This window comes from Heloderma suspectum, chromosome 1 (genome assembly GCF_057233095.1).
Source record: "Heloderma suspectum isolate Gila_16-S chromosome 1, 16-S_ref, whole genome shotgun sequence".
NCBI lineage: Eukaryota > Metazoa > Chordata > Lepidosauria > Squamata > Helodermatidae > Heloderma > Heloderma suspectum.
The window spans coordinates 378,140,009-378,158,810 of NC_139458.1; the positions used below are offsets into that span (position 1 = coordinate 378,140,009).

The 18,802-nt window shown below is 41.5% G+C and overlaps 1 protein-coding gene across 12 annotated transcripts in view; it reads right to left on the bottom strand.

The window, feature by feature from the left end:
* Nucleotides 1-1,666: 1,666 nt before the first annotated feature.
* Nucleotides 1,667-18,802, bottom strand: part of NLRC4 (NLR family CARD domain containing 4) — a 33,174-nt gene continuing 16,038 nt past the window's right edge. Inside the window, exons 3-9 of one of the 12 annotated variants that reach the window (XR_014786837.1) lie at nucleotides 13,829-15,841; nucleotides 11,592-11,681; nucleotides 11,079-11,249; nucleotides 10,401-10,471; nucleotides 9,045-9,137; nucleotides 6,836-7,000; nucleotides 1,667-5,719 (exon numbers count right to left, since the gene is read on the bottom strand). Coding sequence is in view for 11 of the 12 variants with exons in the window: in XM_084828364.1 (XP_084684490.1) it covers nucleotides 5,403-5,719; nucleotides 6,836-7,000; nucleotides 9,045-9,137; nucleotides 11,079-11,249; nucleotides 11,592-11,681; nucleotides 13,829-15,841; nucleotides 18,320-18,461 (2,991 nt within the window). In the remaining variant the exon portion in view is untranslated. Of the gene's footprint in view, nucleotides 5,720-6,835; nucleotides 8,113-9,044; nucleotides 9,138-9,758; nucleotides 9,932-10,400; nucleotides 11,250-11,591; nucleotides 11,682-13,828; nucleotides 15,842-18,319; nucleotides 18,465-18,802 lie in introns of those variants that run through there. The other 11 variants (XM_084828364.1, XM_084828362.1, XM_084828368.1 and 8 more) reach the window with 11 other exon arrangements.

Consider the following 18,802-nt stretch of genomic DNA (forward strand, 5'->3'; position numbering starts at 1 on the left):
ATACACTATCTCAGCTCTGATTGACACGTTAAGCATTGACAAACCTGTCCCTGCTACCTAGTATGCATATTTAGGGGATATGGAGTGGTGGGAATTCCATTGAAGCCCAACAGGCTTCCGCAGGTTAGCGGAAGTTAGCAACAGCTGACTGTAGTGAATTTTGTTTTTTCAATTCCAGAAATATTTTGTGCGGGGGGGGGGGGGTGTCGTTCCACCATTTGTAATTTGCAGATTTTTTAAAAAAAAATCGGGATCTTGAAATTTGTCAGTTTCATCCTCTCCACACACTCTTTCATTTAGCCCAGCAGAGACATATTCCACACTTGTCAAAGAACTTGTCAATTTCATCCTCCAAGGGAAGGGGAATTGAGAAGATAGTGAAAAGAGGGAAATATGCCTCTGCGGTGCTACTTAGCAGACAGGTGGACTTGCGGTCATGTGCACTTGTGCAAGATCACCAATAAACAATTTTAAAAGAAAATTATGACAACATTTGGGCAAATTTCAAGATCCCCCCCCCCATTTGTGCAAATTGCCATCATTAAAAAATACACAGAATCCACGCATTGGCTTGACTTGCTACAGATCAAGTCGACACCAGCGGGGGGAAACGGAACAAAATCCACAGGGCTGAACTGGAAAAATCCATTGAGTTCTCACCCCCCAAACAGAATTTTCATACAGCCCTATGCATATCAGGAATATGCAGCCAGTTCCACCTTCCTAGCAACTCTACCTATATAGTGCGTGCATTTTCAAACATATTAATACATACATTTTTAAGCATTAGTGTACAGTAAATGGTGGCCATCCCTTAAATTATCAGTCATTCTTACGACAATCCTGTTTATGTTGTTGTTCCCCTATTACAGATAGAAAGATGATGGATCCTGTGAAATAATCACTTGCCTAAGCACCCCCTCCCCTGCATTCCCAGAGTGAATATGAACTTGTGGCTGATTTGAGATTTAAATCAGGACATTTCTGGCTCTTACCCCATATACTTAACCATTCATGCTACACTAGAGGGGGAAAATCCACATCCAGAGACCTTCTAAAAGTGCATGTGCAACTCCATGTGGCAGTCTACACATAACTAAGCACTTCTTCCCCTATGCACACATATTCACACACAGGTGCAATGGTATGTGCACACCCTTCCATTGTTCCTAAAGGCCCCCTGACACATTTTAACTTATAAGTGGCAAAATTGATCCCCAATTACATTTATGCTATCACGTTACATTTGTTTAGTACAGGGTGGGCAATACACAGCCCACAGACTACATGCACCTGTCCATCCTCTTCTGCAGCCCCTGCCAACCAGGCTGCACTACCCAAATTGCCCATGCCTAGCCATGCAGTGGCAAAAATAATTGGTGGTTTGCTCCCAAAATTCAGCAGCAAACCATAATAGACCCTTAAAAAGGTCAAATTAGCCTGTTTTCAAGCTAAATGTGTCCTTTTTAAGGATCCAGGGGGTTGGGGGGGTTTGCCACCACTACTGCCAAATTTTGACAGTAAATAGAGAGTAAGGCCTATTGAACTCAGTGAGACTTACTTCTAAATAGACACACATAGGATTGTGCTGCTAAATAGGCTGTTTACTAACACAACCTTTGCCACAATTATATATATAAAAGATAGACTAACAACACAGTAATTTCAAAATATATTTAGAGCTAAATGTTTTCGCTCCTGCCCTCATCAGTGTGTGTGTGTGTGTGTGTGTGTGTAGTTTTTAAGTTGCCACAAGATTCTTGATTCTTCAGTTAAAGACAATCTCCTCCACGGGACAAATACTGACAGCAATTTAACTGTCATCAGTTAAGGCTGGTCCTTGAGCGGCTACTCGAACACCCAAAGAATTTAAAGATAACAAAGGGGAAAAGGACAATGTGAACAGGAATTGCCAAAACAGCAACAACAAATATTGTGTTCTTTAAGATAACTTCCTTCCTGCCTGCCAATTATGTTTGCATGTGACCAGGTTAAAATGTTCAGACAGTCAACGTTCCTGTTGCGTGCCATTTGCTCACCCAAGTAGTTAAGTGAAGATGGTGATTGGCAAACGCTTAACACATTCCACGGCTACACCAATTTGATGCAACTGCTGCAATCATATGAGACAGGTCAAGGCCAGGGTGAAATGACTTTTCCAGGTAAGAATTTTAATTAGCAAACAGCCCCCTAATATCCATAAGCTGCTGAAAGTTAACAATTGCTACTGTTTGGAATTTATACTAAAGGGCAGCTTTTCCAACAATCCCCTTTCTCTTAAAAAGGAGATTAAACATTTATCGGACAGTCATCTAGTACAACTATTGCAATCCCTCTTCTAATCTTCTTAACAAGCCGTTAAGGAGCATTAAGAACACTTTTATTACACTTGTGGGAAATAGTCCAACTAAAATGAACCCCAAAGCTGCTTATCTCCAGGCAAGGGCAGTACTTCATAGACTGGTTCAAAATCCTGAAAAGGCTTCTGGAATACTTGTTGATGGCATTTTTGAGGATTTAGTGGCAGCCTGGTGTTTCTTGATGGAAAATGTGTGCTGAATCTGAAAATGTAGGTTGACAAATTTTCCAATACCTAATTTCGCCACCATCTTGAAAAATGGCGGCCTTGTCAATCTTTCTGTATTTTTCAGCCAAGACAGCCTATTTATGAGGAATATCCTATACTGCTGCTGCATTCCCACTCATTCCGTTGTGCCGGCGGGACCCACCACTAGCACAATGGGGAGTTCATGCTTTGTAAAGGAACCCCAGAAACGAATGGAAACACCTGTTTCCGGACTGGGACAGGTCAGTGAAGCTGACTTCTGCAAGCACTGCTGAACTTCTCCATTGCAGAAATGAGCATTTCCACTAGTTTCCGGTTCCTTTATAAAGCACTGGCTCCCCATTGTGCTAGCAGTGGGTCCCACTGGTACGCAGGGCACCACAGGATACTGCCCCATGTTATTACAAAAGTTGTGACCTACACAGTTCCCAAAAAGCTTGGATATCCCCTTCAGAAAGCATGTGGTGCTTCACACATACAAATAATACAATGCTGGATATATAGTTTTCCTGCAAAACCTCTGGCTCACCCCAAGAGTGTGAATGTATCAGTGCACAGGGGCAGCTGGACTTCAGAGTGCCCAGTGACACCGGACCCACACTGCTGCAGGGCTGAAACAGAAGAGTGAGATAGCTGGACTCAGTAGCTGGCTTTGCATTGAGGGAACAGTCTATCTGACTCATTTGTATGTCAGAAAAGGTGAGCATCACACACCTTTAACCTAGTACAAACCCAATGCATATTACATTGCAGACATTCAGTTGCAAATAAACTGCTGAAAACTTCCAGGCTTCAAATTTCATGGATTTATAAAATCATAATTAACAGGGGCATAGGGGAAAAATCCATAACGTTTTTGTTTATGAACTGATCTTAAACTTTCCCTTGTGAAGTTTCCTATACAATCTTTGCGAAGTTTCCTACACAATAATTGATATGAAAAAAAAGCTTTGATGGGTTTAATAGATTGCACACAGTAACCAAAATTTGGTGGTCATTTTCCAACTGGCCACCCTACTAAGCAAATAAAAAATAATAAATGGCAACATAGATTTTTGAATTCAGCACAGTTTTTTCATACACGAACTCTTGGTTGCATCTAATTCCCAGCCCCCATGCCGCCATTTTCCTCAACTTTGGAATCCCAAGAAAGAAAATAAAAGATTGTTATCTCAAGCTAATTCAAAAATCATTTGACCATGAGGAATTTGGCTTTGTGAGCAGATTGCAATGTCAGTGTTGCCTTAAAATTATTACAGAAAGCTCTGCCACACTGTCTCTTCTAACCAAGGCACCAGAATTGGGACAGCCCAATTTTGAGTACTATTGCTGGTTTTACCTCCACTTCAGCTGGTCTGTGAGAGTGTACTGCCCCCTGTGGGCTTCTCCACATAGGGCTTTTATCCTGCTATTGAGATTGGTTCCTCATGGAAGTTTGTGGATCCTTTATATGATGTCGTCAACTTCCAGCATCTCTCCAATGGTTTCCAACCACTTCCGCGGCTTCATTGAAGCAGAAATAATGAGCTAATAAAAAGAATCGGTTTGAATTTGTCTGTGCAAAAGTGGAAGTGGTGCTATAACAAGGGCACCATCTAGTGGCTGTATAATGAACCATATAGAGCTCGCAGATTCTAAGGGGAAAAAGTGGCAGGGAGGAGAAGGGAAGCACATGTAAAGGGCCATTCTTAATCCCGCAAAGAATCTGGAAGCAGAAGCCCTGGTGAAATCACAGGATAAAAAGCCTCTGTATGGAGAAGCCCTGTACCTCAGTTGACACTATCTGGGGAGGGGGAAGACAAGTACAACATCTGTATTCTCTCTCCCCGCCCCCAACCAATAAGAGCATGGGGGATGATGACAATTTACATCAAGGAAAGGGCATAGGAGGAAAGGATTAAACACCCTCTCCCACAGTGCTTCTGTTCAAATCTTCAGCCACATAGGGCTGCTAATTAATAAAACAAAAACTACAGTAGCTCCTCATCACAGACCTCTGATGTCATATCTAATCTTTTCCTAGTCTGCTTTTAAAATAATCACGGAGTAGCACCTGAGCCATTCTGGCCCATTGGCGCAAGGAGGCATCTTTAGCTGCGATGGCTGGACTCCCTCCTTTAGCCATAGTTGGGTGATATTGCATGAGATGACTCCCCAGTCCCCACCCAACAACTAGCGGGTCACCAAGAACTCCAGTGCTCCCTAGCTCTGACATTTCACAGAGAAAGGGCTACCTGCAACCTACGGGATGAGGATGAAGGTACTTCCTGTTTGTTGCTTTTCTCTGGAGTTAAGCTTCCATGAAAGAGGTATAGGATAAACAACAAAGTGCAAGAAGAGAACACATAATATGGATGATCTTTTAGTACATGATAACCTCTAAATAGCCTCTCTTTTTCTTAATTGCAAACAAAGGAGTGGGGAAATTCAAGCGCCCCATAAAAACCTGTGGAAAATGTACAAAGAAAGAATTTTGTATCTACTAAACAATGTGAGAACTGTCTTTCAAAATCGGTATGAAAATCTACCCGTACCATTAAAAAATTAAAACAATGTATACATGTTAATCTTTAAAACCCAGGTGGATAAGGACATCTGCTGCTTTGGTCCTCCCTGCATATTTTTAAAAACTGTTGTACAGGAAATGTTTCTGTACTTCATTATAATCCACATTGCAAGTGTCGTGTTCCATGTTGTTCCATAGCCTGAAAGTCAATCACTATTCCTCATTTTAAAGTCCAGGTGATTAGGATGTGTCAGAAAAACCCTTCAGTCAGTCTCGGGGTTAATATGGATGTGGCAGTGGATGGGACCTTGTGTCCAGAGCTGGTGATGTTTAAGAAATGATAACTTGTAACTCATTTCTGTGTTTTTGCTTTGCTTTGTTAATTTCTCTGAGCTCATGGACATCAAACTGCCAGCCAGTCAAATTGATCTCTTGCAAAGAAACCAACTTGGTTATCATACGGGCCATCTCCAAGACTAACAGGGCAGAAGGCAGAAAGCCTTGTGGTCGACTGAAATCTAGAAGTGTCAGCTTCTTGAGATTCGATAACACTTTTAGAATGGTAAGCCATCCATCACTTGTCATGCAATTCTCTGCCATGTCCAGATGCTGAAGATCTCTCAGGGATGCCTTTGCAAAAAGTGTACCTAGGGAAACGTTGTAAAAGAATGATTTCTTAGAAGTGGCTATTCAGGACAGCATGTAGCGTGTAATTGCAAGCATGTGCATTCCTAAAATGGTATACACTGAAACCCAGTGTCAAGGAGAACCCAAAAACCAATGCTTTACATCAAAAAAATATCTCATATGAGCTTCCTAGTACCCTGAGAACTATAGGAACAGTCTTGCTCCAGCTCCCATCCTTTCGATTTTGGATCTTGTAGTGTTTGGAGCAAAGCCTTCTAAGTGGTTCCGCCATAGTAATGGAACATGCTTCCCATTTTCTCAGGTGTTTTAGTACTGAGTGTGAATATGAATCCTGCTGTGGTTGATTTTATTACGTATTATTTTTATTTGTTTAAATCAGTCCTGCACATCATCCTTAGTGGTTTATAGAGACAGTAATAAACAATAGCCTCAGTCTAGCAAATGCAGACCACCAATGGAAACAAGTTTCCACAGGACACTCTACAAGACACTTGGGAGAGGCAGCAGTGCACAGGGGAATCCTCACTTTTATCTCCAGTCACTGATTGAAGATAACCATGGGGATTTCTCCAGAGGGTGGAGCCTGGAGGCTAAGCAGTGGAAGCTGATGGCTCCAATGTCAGTGGGATGGTGAATCTGCTCAGGGTTTCAGTCAGAACTCTAAAGGAGCTATCCAACGTACAGAAATCCTGACTGAAACCACCCACTGACATTGTAGCCACTAGCCTCCACTGACGCTAAGCACTGCCCTCTGGAGGCATCGAAGAAGGCTCTGTGGGCTGGATGGGGACTTCCATGGGCCAGAGGTTCCCCATCCCTGCTCTACTAGGGATCCCTATGCACCCAAACACGTGCAGCAAGTCAGCAGCATGTGCACAGCCTTCTGGACCACAGTAATTGTTTCAACCCAATATGCCAGCATCCCCAACCTGGTGCTCTCTGGTTGTTTTGGACTACAACTCCCAGCATTCCTGACCATTGGCCATGCTGGCCGGGGCTAAAGTCCCCAAACACCTGGACAGCACCAGATTGGGGAAGGCTGCAGTATGCTATCATATTAGATTCCTTAACTATTGTCTTTATATATCTCTTATTCTACTGGGCTCTGTACTTACCAAGAATCCCAACATCAGAGTCTGTGATATCCCATTTCTTCAGCCCAAGTTTTATCAGTGCTGGCATTCTTTCTACCTGTTCTAGCTTAACAAGGCAAACGTTCACTTCATCCACCCAGGGAAGCATCAGCACTTTCATCTTTGGTAGGATATTTAAGCTGTCAACTGAAAAATAGCGCCACTAAAACCATACTGGTGAAGCTGAATGATAGATTTTTCTAATTCAATGAGCCTCGTCAACAAATAATTGTTAATAATTATGAATAATTGTAATAAATTAAATAATAATAATAAACAAATAGCACAGTTATTAGATTTTTGCTGTGGACAACTCCCACATTCAGAGAGGCCACGGTTGGATGTTTCTTTTAATGCCTTGGATCAAGACATGACAGGGAGGTGTTTTTTCACATTACGTTTTGCAAGTAACATGGGATTGCTCAGACCGATATCTCCATGTAGGAAAATACATGATTAATGTGTGTGACAATCCTACATCAATGTAATTTGCTGGGTACCCACAAGAGGTACAGACCCTGGGACATGACATTCGTTGACATAATCTCAAACACAGTTCCTTCCAACGAATACAGTACAGAGGTAGCAAATTTCACTAATGTAAGATCATCGTATCTTAATGTTCTAAACATGCTCTCGCAAGGAGAATGTTAGTCAAGAAGACTACTTGCAAAATGATCAGGAGGCAGAACACCAACTCCCATATATTTCTCCCAAGCCGCTAAGGGTGCAGCCCTATGCATGTGTAGACAGAAAAATGTCCTAAAATTCCCAGCATTCCCCAGCAAGCCAGAAGGTTCTTTTGTCTAAACATGCATAGGATTGTGCCTTAAGATTCTCAGCTGAGGCCCCGCTATGCATTCCCTTCTTTACCTGAGGTTGTTCAAAGCAGCCTCCCCTAACCTGGCACCCTCCAGATGTGCTGGACTACAACTCCCATAATCCACACCCAACATGGCTGTGTGGATCATGGGAGTTGTAGACCAACACATCTGAAGGGTGCTAGGATGGGGAAGACTGGTTTAGAGTTTTCTCAGTGGTGGTTGGTACATTTGTAGAGCACCCATCACAGAGGAAAGGCCCATAGCTTAGTGGACGAAGACATGGTTTGCATGCAGAAGGTCCAGTCCCTGCATCTCCTCCAGCTAAAAAGGATCTCTGGTGGCTGAGATGGGAAAGACCCAACTTGGACACCTACTTCTAGTCAGAGCAGACAATACTTAGCTAAATGGACCACTGGTTAGGGATGTCCGAGAAATCTGCAACAGAATCAAACAAGTCCGGATTACTATCAATCTGATCCACAGTCCGCAGCAGACTGACTTTTACTGAGTTGCATGGATTCTGTGGACGTGTGGACCTTTTAAAAAAAATAATAAATTCCAGAATTTTACGCAAATTTAGTCGTAGAAAAGTATGTAAATTTCTTTAAAAAACAGCCGAAAATGCACATTTCCCCCATAGGGAGAAAGCATGAAAATGCACATTTTTGGAGCCATTTGCACATTTGCACAAGTGTCAATTTGCACAAATTCAGGAAATTGGAAAAATCCTATTCTTCCTATGAGCAAACAATGGAAATGATGGCATATGACAACCTACGAAATGCAGGCAGAACAGATTTTACAAAATACATACATCCCTACCAATGGTACATGACAGTTTCATATGCTGATATTGAGGCTTATCAGGTACCTTCCTTCACTTCATTTCACAAGTATATGAAGAACTTCTTTAGTTTCCTGTCTCTAATTTTATTGATGATATATTTTAAAAATAAATTTTGTTACTGTTTAGTTACAAAATTTTAATGTTAACATTTTTGTTTTGACTTGGTAAGTTACAATGCTATTTACCTATATCTAATAAAATGATCAACAGACTCAAGCTGATCTTTCCTGAAAACATCAACAAATTAGGATTTCATCCATTCTAAAGACCCCTAACACATTACAATTTATTCCAAAGCATTTTCTGGCTTCCTTATGAGAAAAACAACACAAGACTCTTAGGTTGCAATCCTATGCACATTTAGACAGAAAAAGAAGTCCTACAACTCCCAGCATTCACAAACAAGCCATGCTGGCTGGGGAATGCTGGGAGTTGTAGGACTTTTTTCTGTCTAAGCATGCATAGGATTGCATGCGTAATCATTTTTCACATGTCACTTGGACAAAATTTGCTTTCTTACCCAGTCTGCAAAGAGCTTCTTTTCCAGCATCTCTCAAAAAATTATCAGATAAATCAAGTGCATACAGTTTCGGTAAATTGCAAATATTCTGGACTATAAAATAAAATTTAAAAGCCAATTAATTAAGTTGCCATTATGTACATAGGAACGTGTAAGGAACTTGAAAGTCTTTCATCTTTAGCCTTTTTTTTAAGACTACTATGATATCTACAAACTATTTATTATACTAATTCTGTGCTTCTTCCCTCCACATACATCTGCATTCTGAGTCAGCAGCATTCGAAAAGATAGATAATTGGTTTATTCTATGTGATATGCATTGTAAAGGGGGAAAAATCCTGTGTGGCCGGGCAAATTAATTTTAGGGCACCTTTACACTGCAGTGCAACACTAACTCTAGCACAGTTTGATCCAAATTGTCCCGTAATCTATTCTTTCACATAATATGAAACCCTTCATGCAGCACTATAAATGGCAATATATTTCACTGTTTAAAAAAAGAAAATAAATAACAATAACAATAATAACAGATGAAATCTGCAATGAAAGGCCAGCACCACCACCACCACCACCACACACACACACACATAAGAGAGGAAACAGACATGGGGCAATTCTCAGTTAGTGTATCAATAAGAAACTAAGCCAGATGAACCTGAAAGGAAGAAGTGCTTCTTTAAGAACCTTCCTACATGAGGGTTTTATTGTGCATTTGTGACTGCTCACTCATGGTAGTTTGCAGGTCCTTTACGCAACATCGGCATCCTCCAGGGCTTCTCCTTTGCTTTGCAACCATTATCGCATTTTTTTTCCAAACAAGGAATGTCTGCTATTTTTCTCAATGGCGTTATTGTGCGATTCTGCTATACAACTGCACCACCTGGTGGCTGTGTAATGGAACATACAGAAAGGCAGAGAAAGAAACCCCAGGAAAAAAACATACATAAAGGAACTGATCTTAATCATGCAAAGAATCCGGAAGCAGAAGATTCAGTAAAGGTGCAGGTTAAAAGTCTCATGTAGAAAAGCCCTTAAAAGCACAAGAAACATTAAAAGCCTTAACAGCATTTCATCCACATTGGACAGAATGGAGCTGCAACTGCATTTTATTAACACACACACACCCGTCCCCTGACGCCTGCAATCACCACAAATCAAGTCAGCAATCTGAACATTATAGGAGGTGGATGCTCCATAAAAAGTGAATCAACATAGGATGAACATACTCTTTGCTGCTTTAAAATGAGGAAGGCCATAGCTCGGGGTAGAGCACACTGGTGGCTCTGGCAAAAATGTGGAGCAGAAAAAATACCAAAGGAAAAAATTTTAAAAAATGGAAGGTGCCAGATCCAATACCTGGGATCTCCAGTTCAAAACATCAGGTAGCAGGTGATGGAAGGGGCTCTGCCTGATGCCCTCAGGAGCTGCTGCCAACCAGAATAGATAATATTAGGCTAGATGGGTAAAGAGTCTTCCCTGATGTAAGGTTGCACAGTCAATGCAGAATGCAGTGGAAGCTGATGGCTCCCATTTCAGTGGGGCTGTGAGTCCAATCTGGGTTTCAGTCAGAACCACCCAGAACCCTAAAGGAGCTATCAAAGGTGCTGATGTCTATAGGTTCAGCACCTTGGATAGCTCCTTTAGAGTTCTGGCTGGTTCTGGACTCACAGCCCCATTGAAATCGGAGCCACCAGCTTCCAATTTGTAGAAGCTGAGTTGGTGCAGATTTTTTTTTTAAGCATTTTATTGTATAGTGCAGCAGGAGTAGACAAAATGGTGCCCTCCAGATATTTTGGACTACAACTCCTATAATCCGTGACCATTGGCTATCAGACTCTAAAACATTTGGCGGGCACCCGGTTGCCTACCCCGGATTTAGTGTTTAAAGGGCTGCCCTTTGGAATTTTGTTCATCCTGGAATTTGTGGTTTTAATTTGTTTTATTCTTTTATTATTTCTGTACCTCACCTGGAGAATTATTGTTATTGGGCAACAGTTAAACAGAATAAGCAAACTTAGCAACAACAGTAAATACCTAGACTTTCCACAGCAATCCCAGAAAGGCAGCAATTGACTAGATGAATTTCTTCCAGCTCTCTGAGGCAGAAGGATATTGACTTCACTATATGTGTTATTCCATCTCCAGTATCAGTAAGATTATTCAACTGCAATAACTTTAGTTTTTTCAGTTTTTTTAACCCTTCACCTATAAACAAATTGGGGGAAAACAGTAAAGGTTTTAATTATTATTTGATTACTGTTGGGGCAAATTAAAATTACTTATTTGATTGCACAGTTGAATATTTAACTTTTTATTTATTCGGAGCTTTACAAATTAATATACAAGACTGAGTGCACCAATGTAACAACAAGGTAAAGGGAAGGAAAAGAAAAAGCAAGAGGATGAAGGGATGTGGGACTTAAAAATTCAGAGGCATGTATCAGCTAAAGTTTGACAGAAGTCAGTAGGACAGACCTTGTGAATATTATGATAAATTCAAATAAGATGAGTAACATTGCAGAATATTCTAACAAAATGGAAAGTTACCTAATGTTTTGGCAGTGGCCTCATTCATCTTGATGTTGTCAAAGGTCAGTTCTTCCACATTGACAAGGACGGGTATTCCCTCAAGAAGGCCTCCAAACAAAACAGCGTGATAGGGTTAAGCAACACACAACAGTTTTATGTATATAAGAATACAGTAGAGCAGGGGTGTCGAACTTCTTTCTGCTTGAGGGCCAGATTCAATTTCAGAGAAGCTCTCAGGGCCTGCATTCCAGCACTGGATAGGACCAAAGGCAAAGTGGGCTGGGCCAAAATGCCAGCATGTTCTAGCTTAAAGCCCCTACTGCCAGTAACTAAGCCTTGGGAAAGGCAGGTCAGCCTTTATACTGGCTGGGTGGGGTGGGGGATCATGCAAAAGCCTGGAAACCACCAAAAGATCAGCACTCGGGGGAAGCGGTGGAGCCAGGAGAAGGGGTGTGGCCTTCTCGGAAACCCCAGAGGGCCACACTGGAATCCCAGGCAAGTCTGAGGTTAAACATATTACTTTACCGTGGCCTTGATATGGCTGCTGTTGTTGCTGGTTTTATTGTTGGCTTTTATTGTTTTATTGTGTTTCTGTTTTATTGCTTTTGATATTTACACTATTTTAATGTATTTTATTGCTATGAGCCACCTTGGGAGGGCATCTGCTCTGAAAAGTGGCCAATAATTTTTTTAAATAAATAAAAATAAATAAAAAATAAAGCACCCCTGCAGTAGAGAGTCATGGAAGTTAACTGTATATTGTTATTATAATGGCTTTTCCCTCTTCTTACTACTACTGTCTAAATGTTCCATTTGTACTTGGGGGGGGGGGGTTTGCCTGAGAAAGGCAAATGATGGTTATTTTGTAGGCCTAAATCCATTGCTCACAGAAGACGAGGGTGGTGGTGGATGGCTGACAGTGCAATCCTGTGCATTTCTACTCAGAAGTAAGCCCCACTGAGTTCAATGGGGCTTACTCCCAGGTAACTGTGGATAGGATTGCATCCTAAATATATTGACATGCTACTGGTTTTGCTGGTGGGCCATTTTGCTATGCAGAGGGAGAAGCATGCCACGCTCACCCCATGGTGATTTGCCAGCGACATCACACATCATTGAGAAGAATCTTCAGCTGTGGTAAATCCAGCTGTAGAGGTCTAGTCCACAGAAACTGCAGGTTCTTTCTTGCCTCTATCCAATCATATTGGAGAGCCAGTGTGGTGTACTGGTTAGAGTGTTGGACTAGGACTTGAGAGATATGGGTTCTAGTCCCCACTTGGCCGTGAAACTCACTGGTGACTTTGGACCAGTCACTGGCTCTCAACCTAACCGACTTCATAGGGTTGTTGTGAGGGTAAAATGGAGGCAAGAAGGACCATGTAAACTGCCTTGGGTTCCTTGCAAGAGGGAAAAAGGTGGGATACAATAACTAACTAAATAAAATATTTTCTATTGAATATCAAGACAAATATGACCCAATTCTGTTGAAGGTTAGAGCCTACTTTGAAACAGAATCATCACTAGACAGTGGGTGGGGAATCCAGCAGAGCCCTATGTGTGTTCCCCCCACAAATAGGCAGAACTGAGCATTTTGGGACAGAAAAGAAGGCAAAGTGGCAAAAAAGTGGTATTCTGAAGCAGAAAGGGAGGCAAAGTCTCAGATACTGCCACCATACCACTTAAAATAACCCACATGAAAATTGCTCCCTGCTTTACGGAGATGACATGATTACATGCCCATCGCTTAGCAGCTGTGGGAGAGATGGGACTGCAAGGCCACTTCATAAGCTCAGTTAAAAGACCATCTCCATTTGGCTCCTCTTCTACCTGACATGCAAGCTGGTCATTATAAGAATTCTGTAACTTTAAAAACTGGTGCCTCCATTTGCTTGTTTTCCTCTTCCCTCCCCATCCCTTTTCATGTTTGTGTTGTTGTCTTTCAGACTGTAAGCTTGAGGGCAGGGGCTGTCTTGTTTGGAAGCTGCTCTTGGAGCCTTTTCAGATGAAAAGCAAGGTAAAAAGGCCTTTAAATAAATCAGTAATAATAAATAATCCCAGAATGAGCTGAGGCTTCTTCAGAGAGATTGGAAGAGGGTGGAGAAAAAGGAAGGACATATCCCAGATTGGCCTATGGTGAAGATATAGTTTTATCTGTTGATAATGATGTGAGGGGATATTTTTGCAGGGTGCCCCTAAGCTACCTTGTGTTTCAACCATGAAGTACATGTTGTTTGCCAAAGGTATTACCCACATACCATCTAGAATTTCATTCTGCAGATCTTTTAACTTTATGGTTTTCAGTACCATCATTTTGGCTATCTGTTGCTCATCTTCTGTGGTAAGAGGTGTCGAATCCACAGAAAGGTCCTGTAGGTTTGTACAGCTATAGAGGACTTCCCTCAGCTTTCCTGTGAGGCCAGGACTTTTGCTGATGTGCAGCCTGAGTCTTGAGGCAGAGCAGCATATTTTTTCCAGATACTTGACATCACCTTTTTCTAATTTGTTGAAGTCTTTCAGCGTAATCTCTAAAGAATTGAGCTTTCGTTCCCAGTTGAAGAATAAGGAGACTGCCTTTTCAGGGATTACTGTTTTCCAGAGAGTCATTTTAGAACATTCTTTTGTCGCATCTTTTGCATCTCTGCAAGAAGAGCTGCCAAAAAAATCTAATTTAATGAGTTCTAGAGCACTCACACAATTAGAAAAGTATTCAAAAAACCCACAGATGTATGTAGGAATTCTCTGGGTATTTATATATAGGTTTTTACCATGGAAGAATCCCTCAAACTCCTCTCTCACAGTTGTTTCAGAGAGACTTTCATAAAGGAAGCTCATAGCACACTCCACAAATGAGTTTCCCAAAGTTGCAATTAATCCTTCTTCCTCTTGAGCATTTTCTTCATTTTTCATGGGTTCTGCTTCTGACCATCGATCATGGGGAGAAGGCAATCTAAAAAGACTGCCTTGCTGATGAATGGCTGATAGGTGACTGATAACCTTTCTAGCGGCTTCAGCTGATGATCCACAGGTATACAGCAGTAAACTGTGGTAGGTAGTAATAATATCTGAGATGCTATTAATTTTTTGTAGGTAACTATGCCCTTTTGTCACTTCCTCATCCCTATGGGATGTTAATAGCCTGGAAAGTCTCCTGCCTGCAACGTATTCCTGAAAAGACTTATGAAAAAATCTGTATACTGCTGTTAGTCTCTGAGCTGCGTACTTATGCATAAGGCCTGTAGCTAATAGGACCTGTTCTTTCACGCTGGAGAAATCCTCAGGGTAAAAATTAACCTTGTGTTCAAAGACTCCATCTAAGGCTAAATCTCCACAGTGGATTATGCTTAGGCGAAAATGTTCATCAGGTATCTCTCTGGTCTTGTACTTGTTTTTCCCCACCAGCAAATCATGTAGCGTGGAGAACAGAGTGGTTTGTGTGTGTGGATTAAAAGTGGTTTCTCCCATTTGGATGGCACAAGCAATAACCACAAATAAAGGGGTCTTCATCAGGTTGTCAAACTGAGAGCCTGATTTCTGAAAAGTGGAATCTGTTTTCTCCAGTTGAGACAATAGGCCCTCAGCTAACTCTTTTCTCAATACATTTCTAACCAGCTGTTTCGCACTTTCCTCAGATAGATCACCTGTCTCAGCAATCAGTGACCCAAACAGCCTCAGACTGCTAATCGACTCAGTCCTTGTTGTAACAATGACTGTGTTTTTGAATTTATGATTCTCTTTTATCAGTGATTCAATTTCTGGGCAGCTCTGGGATTGGAATTCATCATACCCATCTAACAGAAAGAGGGCTTTTTCTCTTAGTGAATCTAACATATCCATAAAGTCCTCTTTGCATATTCTATATTTCTTTTTAAGAAGCTGTTCACACACCGTCTCATACAATCCTACCTGGGAATCACTTAGTCTAATAAAGAAAACAAGCTTGAATTTCATCAAGGGGGGATGATCTCCATTAGCCCAGAGTAAAGCAATCTTCTTCAGGAGAGTCGTTTTTCCTTTGCCAGCTTCTCCTTCTACAATACAGGGATTTTTAAGTTCATCTAAAAGGTCTTTTAAAGACAGCTGTCCTAGCCGGGTGTTATGGATGTCTTTCTTCCAAAGCAAGGTATCTGTATAAGTCTTTGTCAGGTTAAAGATGATGTCAATTTCTTCACCCAGCGGATGAAATTGCTGAAATGACGGAAGACTATAAAAGTCCGTTAAATCCTCAACCAAGCAGTCGAAGTCTTCTTGTGTCATTTGCCCAGCAGCACCTAAAAGAAACAAAACAAGGACTATCCAGATGCAATATCAATATGTTTGTGATTTCACAGTGAAATTGCTACTGTGCACAATAGATTAAGATGAGCTAGAGAGGTGACTTGCACTTATTTGTTTACGGTTCTCTTACTAGCCTTCAGTTGTTTCCAGCCCCACATTTGAAGTGCTAGTTTTGACCTTTACAGCCCTTCACAGCTTAGGACCAGGGTACCTGAAAGACCACCTTCCTCTATATGTACCTTTATGTACATAAAAATCTTCAGTGGGAAGCCTCCTCTGGGTGCCCCCACCATCTTTGATTAGGCAGGTGGCTACCAGAGAGAACACCTTCTCAGTGGTGGCATCCCTGTTGTGAAATGCTCTCTCCAAAGACGTTTGCCCAATGCCTACTTTATTGTCCTTTCAGCTCCAGGCAAAGACCTTTTTTATTTTCCAAGCTTTTAAGATGCAATTTTAATCCTGCTAGTTGTTTTATGCTGTTTTTAGGTTTTCGTGGCATTTAGGTTATTTTGGTTTTTTATATTTACATTTAATTGTTTTATTATTTTTGTAAACTGCCCTGGAAATTTGATTGAAGGAGGGTATACAAATGCTTATAATAAATACATAACTGTGGCCACAAGTGCACCACAAAACATGCATAGTGGACCACTGCCACCAACAGTTCTTTTGACTGCAGACACTCCCCTTTTCTCTACAATTCAGCCAATGGAGCAAATTCCAGCCCCCTCCCCCCCCACTAGCATGGAGAAAGGAGCAGTAATCGTGGAAATCAGTAGGTGACATGGAAGGCACGTACTTTTATCCCTCCCCACAATCATAGGTGCCAATGTCATCAGGGCCCTGCTTCCTCACTACTATCTCCACCTCCCCTTTTGCTTCTGTCCCTCTCACTTAATTGAAGGTATTTAGACTTAAGTCAAATAAGGGCAACAAAATGTGGAACAATATGCCTAGAAGCTTCATGTGGTATACTGGGGCTGTACCACTTTGAACTGCGTGGTTGAACATTTCTGCATGTTAAAAGCTCTCTGCACATAGAAAACGAATACATGTCAGAATTCTTGCCCCTGACATGCTACATCTCCTTGAGCAAGGAGTAGATAACCTCATGAAATTCCAATGGTGTTAGACAGTTTAAATCCAATAATTTTGCCTTCAGTAGATTCCGAGTCACTGTGAAAGCTGGGGAAGGCTTATGCTCAGTGACCAAGATTCCATAGAAATAAAAAAGTGGACTTTTGGGTACAGTGTCCCTTGCTGAGTTTTTTTTAGTTTATCTTCAGGGTTTTATTAATTCAGTAAACTCTACTCCCCCAAAAGAGTTTATAAAACTGTTTATTGCTTGGCCCTGAAGTGTCATAGTAACATGTTTTTAGCTGAATTTATTTTTTACATTTCTTGAAACTAATGTAAAAGTATACAGGGTAAGGCTGCATACATACTTGGGAATAAATGCTATTGAACTCAGTGGGACTTACTCTTGAGTAATCATGCACAGAATTGGGTTGTGTGGTGCTATTTAGTAGGTTCCTGCTAAAAACATCTCTCTGCACTTGCTTGAGAGACTCTGTGGTGACTATAATTTTATTTTATTATATTGTATTTGTACTCTGTCTTTCTGCCAAAACTTTGCACTCAAGGTAGCTTACAGAACCAATTAAAATTGATTAAAACAATAGATTTAAACACAATAAAAATGTAACAATTACAGAAAAATATTACTAAAAACAGAACTCAACCCACCAAACCCATTTACAGGCTAAGGCCTTCTTAAATAAAGTGATCTTTGCCTGCTGGTGAAAGGACATCAAAGAGGGGGCAAACCCAGCCTTCTTTGGGAGGGAGTTCCACAGTCTGGGAGCAGCCACTGAAAAGGCCCTTCTCAGGTCACCACCAAACATGCCTCTGAAGGAAGCAGTCTCGAAAGAAGGGCCACTCCAGAAGATCTTAGGAACTGGGAAAGCTTGTATGGGAGAAGGCTGTCTTTCAGGTAGTCTGGTCCCAAGCTGTAAACCAGCACTTTGAATTCTGCCCGGAAACAGACTGGTAGTCAGTTAAGCTGTTGTAACAAGGGAGTTGCATGCTCCCTATAACCAGCCCTGGCCAACAGCCTGGCCACAACATTCTGGACCAGCTGAAGTTTCTGAGCAGTTTTTGAAGACAGACCCGCATATTAAAAAAAAAAAAGGTGTCCCCAACCAGTCGTGTCCGACTCTAGGGTGTGGTGCTCATCTCCATTTCTAAGCCGAAGAGCCAGCGCTGTCCAAAGCGCTTCCATGGTCATGTGGCCGGCATGACTGAACACCGAGGTGCATGGAACGCTGTTACCTTTCCCGCCGAAGCGGTACCTATTTATCTACTTGCAATTTCTTGCTTTCGAATATTACATTAATCCAAATGCAATGTAACCAAGGCATGTGTGACCATGGCCAGATCAGAAATCTCTATATCAGTGACAGTTGACCCACCTGAGTTTGGAAAGGGGCGTGGTAGCTTCCCAAAGTGACTGCCTTGGGCTGTACCAATCTCCATCACTTGTTTGGTACCTGTAAGGCTGACAACATTTTGAGGAAACCATTTCTTTTCCCCCATTTTGGAGCTGTTCTTCATCTTCTAAAAAGGAGACCACCAGTAGAGACGTTTTGGTCTTGCTGGCTTGTACATCCTAACTTACATATTTTATTTTCCCCAGCTAATTTTGTTATCAGAAAAAGTTCCCAGAAAATCTTTAGGGAGCAGGGTCTGAGCAAAGGAGAAGTAAAGTCAGCAAACCACTCTCTACCCATAAGAAAATCACCCTATATTCCCCATTTTGGAGTTCTAATCTTCTGGCCAATGAGAGCCCCTTGGGAGAGACTCTTTTGGGCCATTGACTGTGCTTACTATCTTGCAATTTCTCTCTTGTAGTGGGATTTTTATATCATTGGTGATAATCAGGGGGAAAGGGTTGA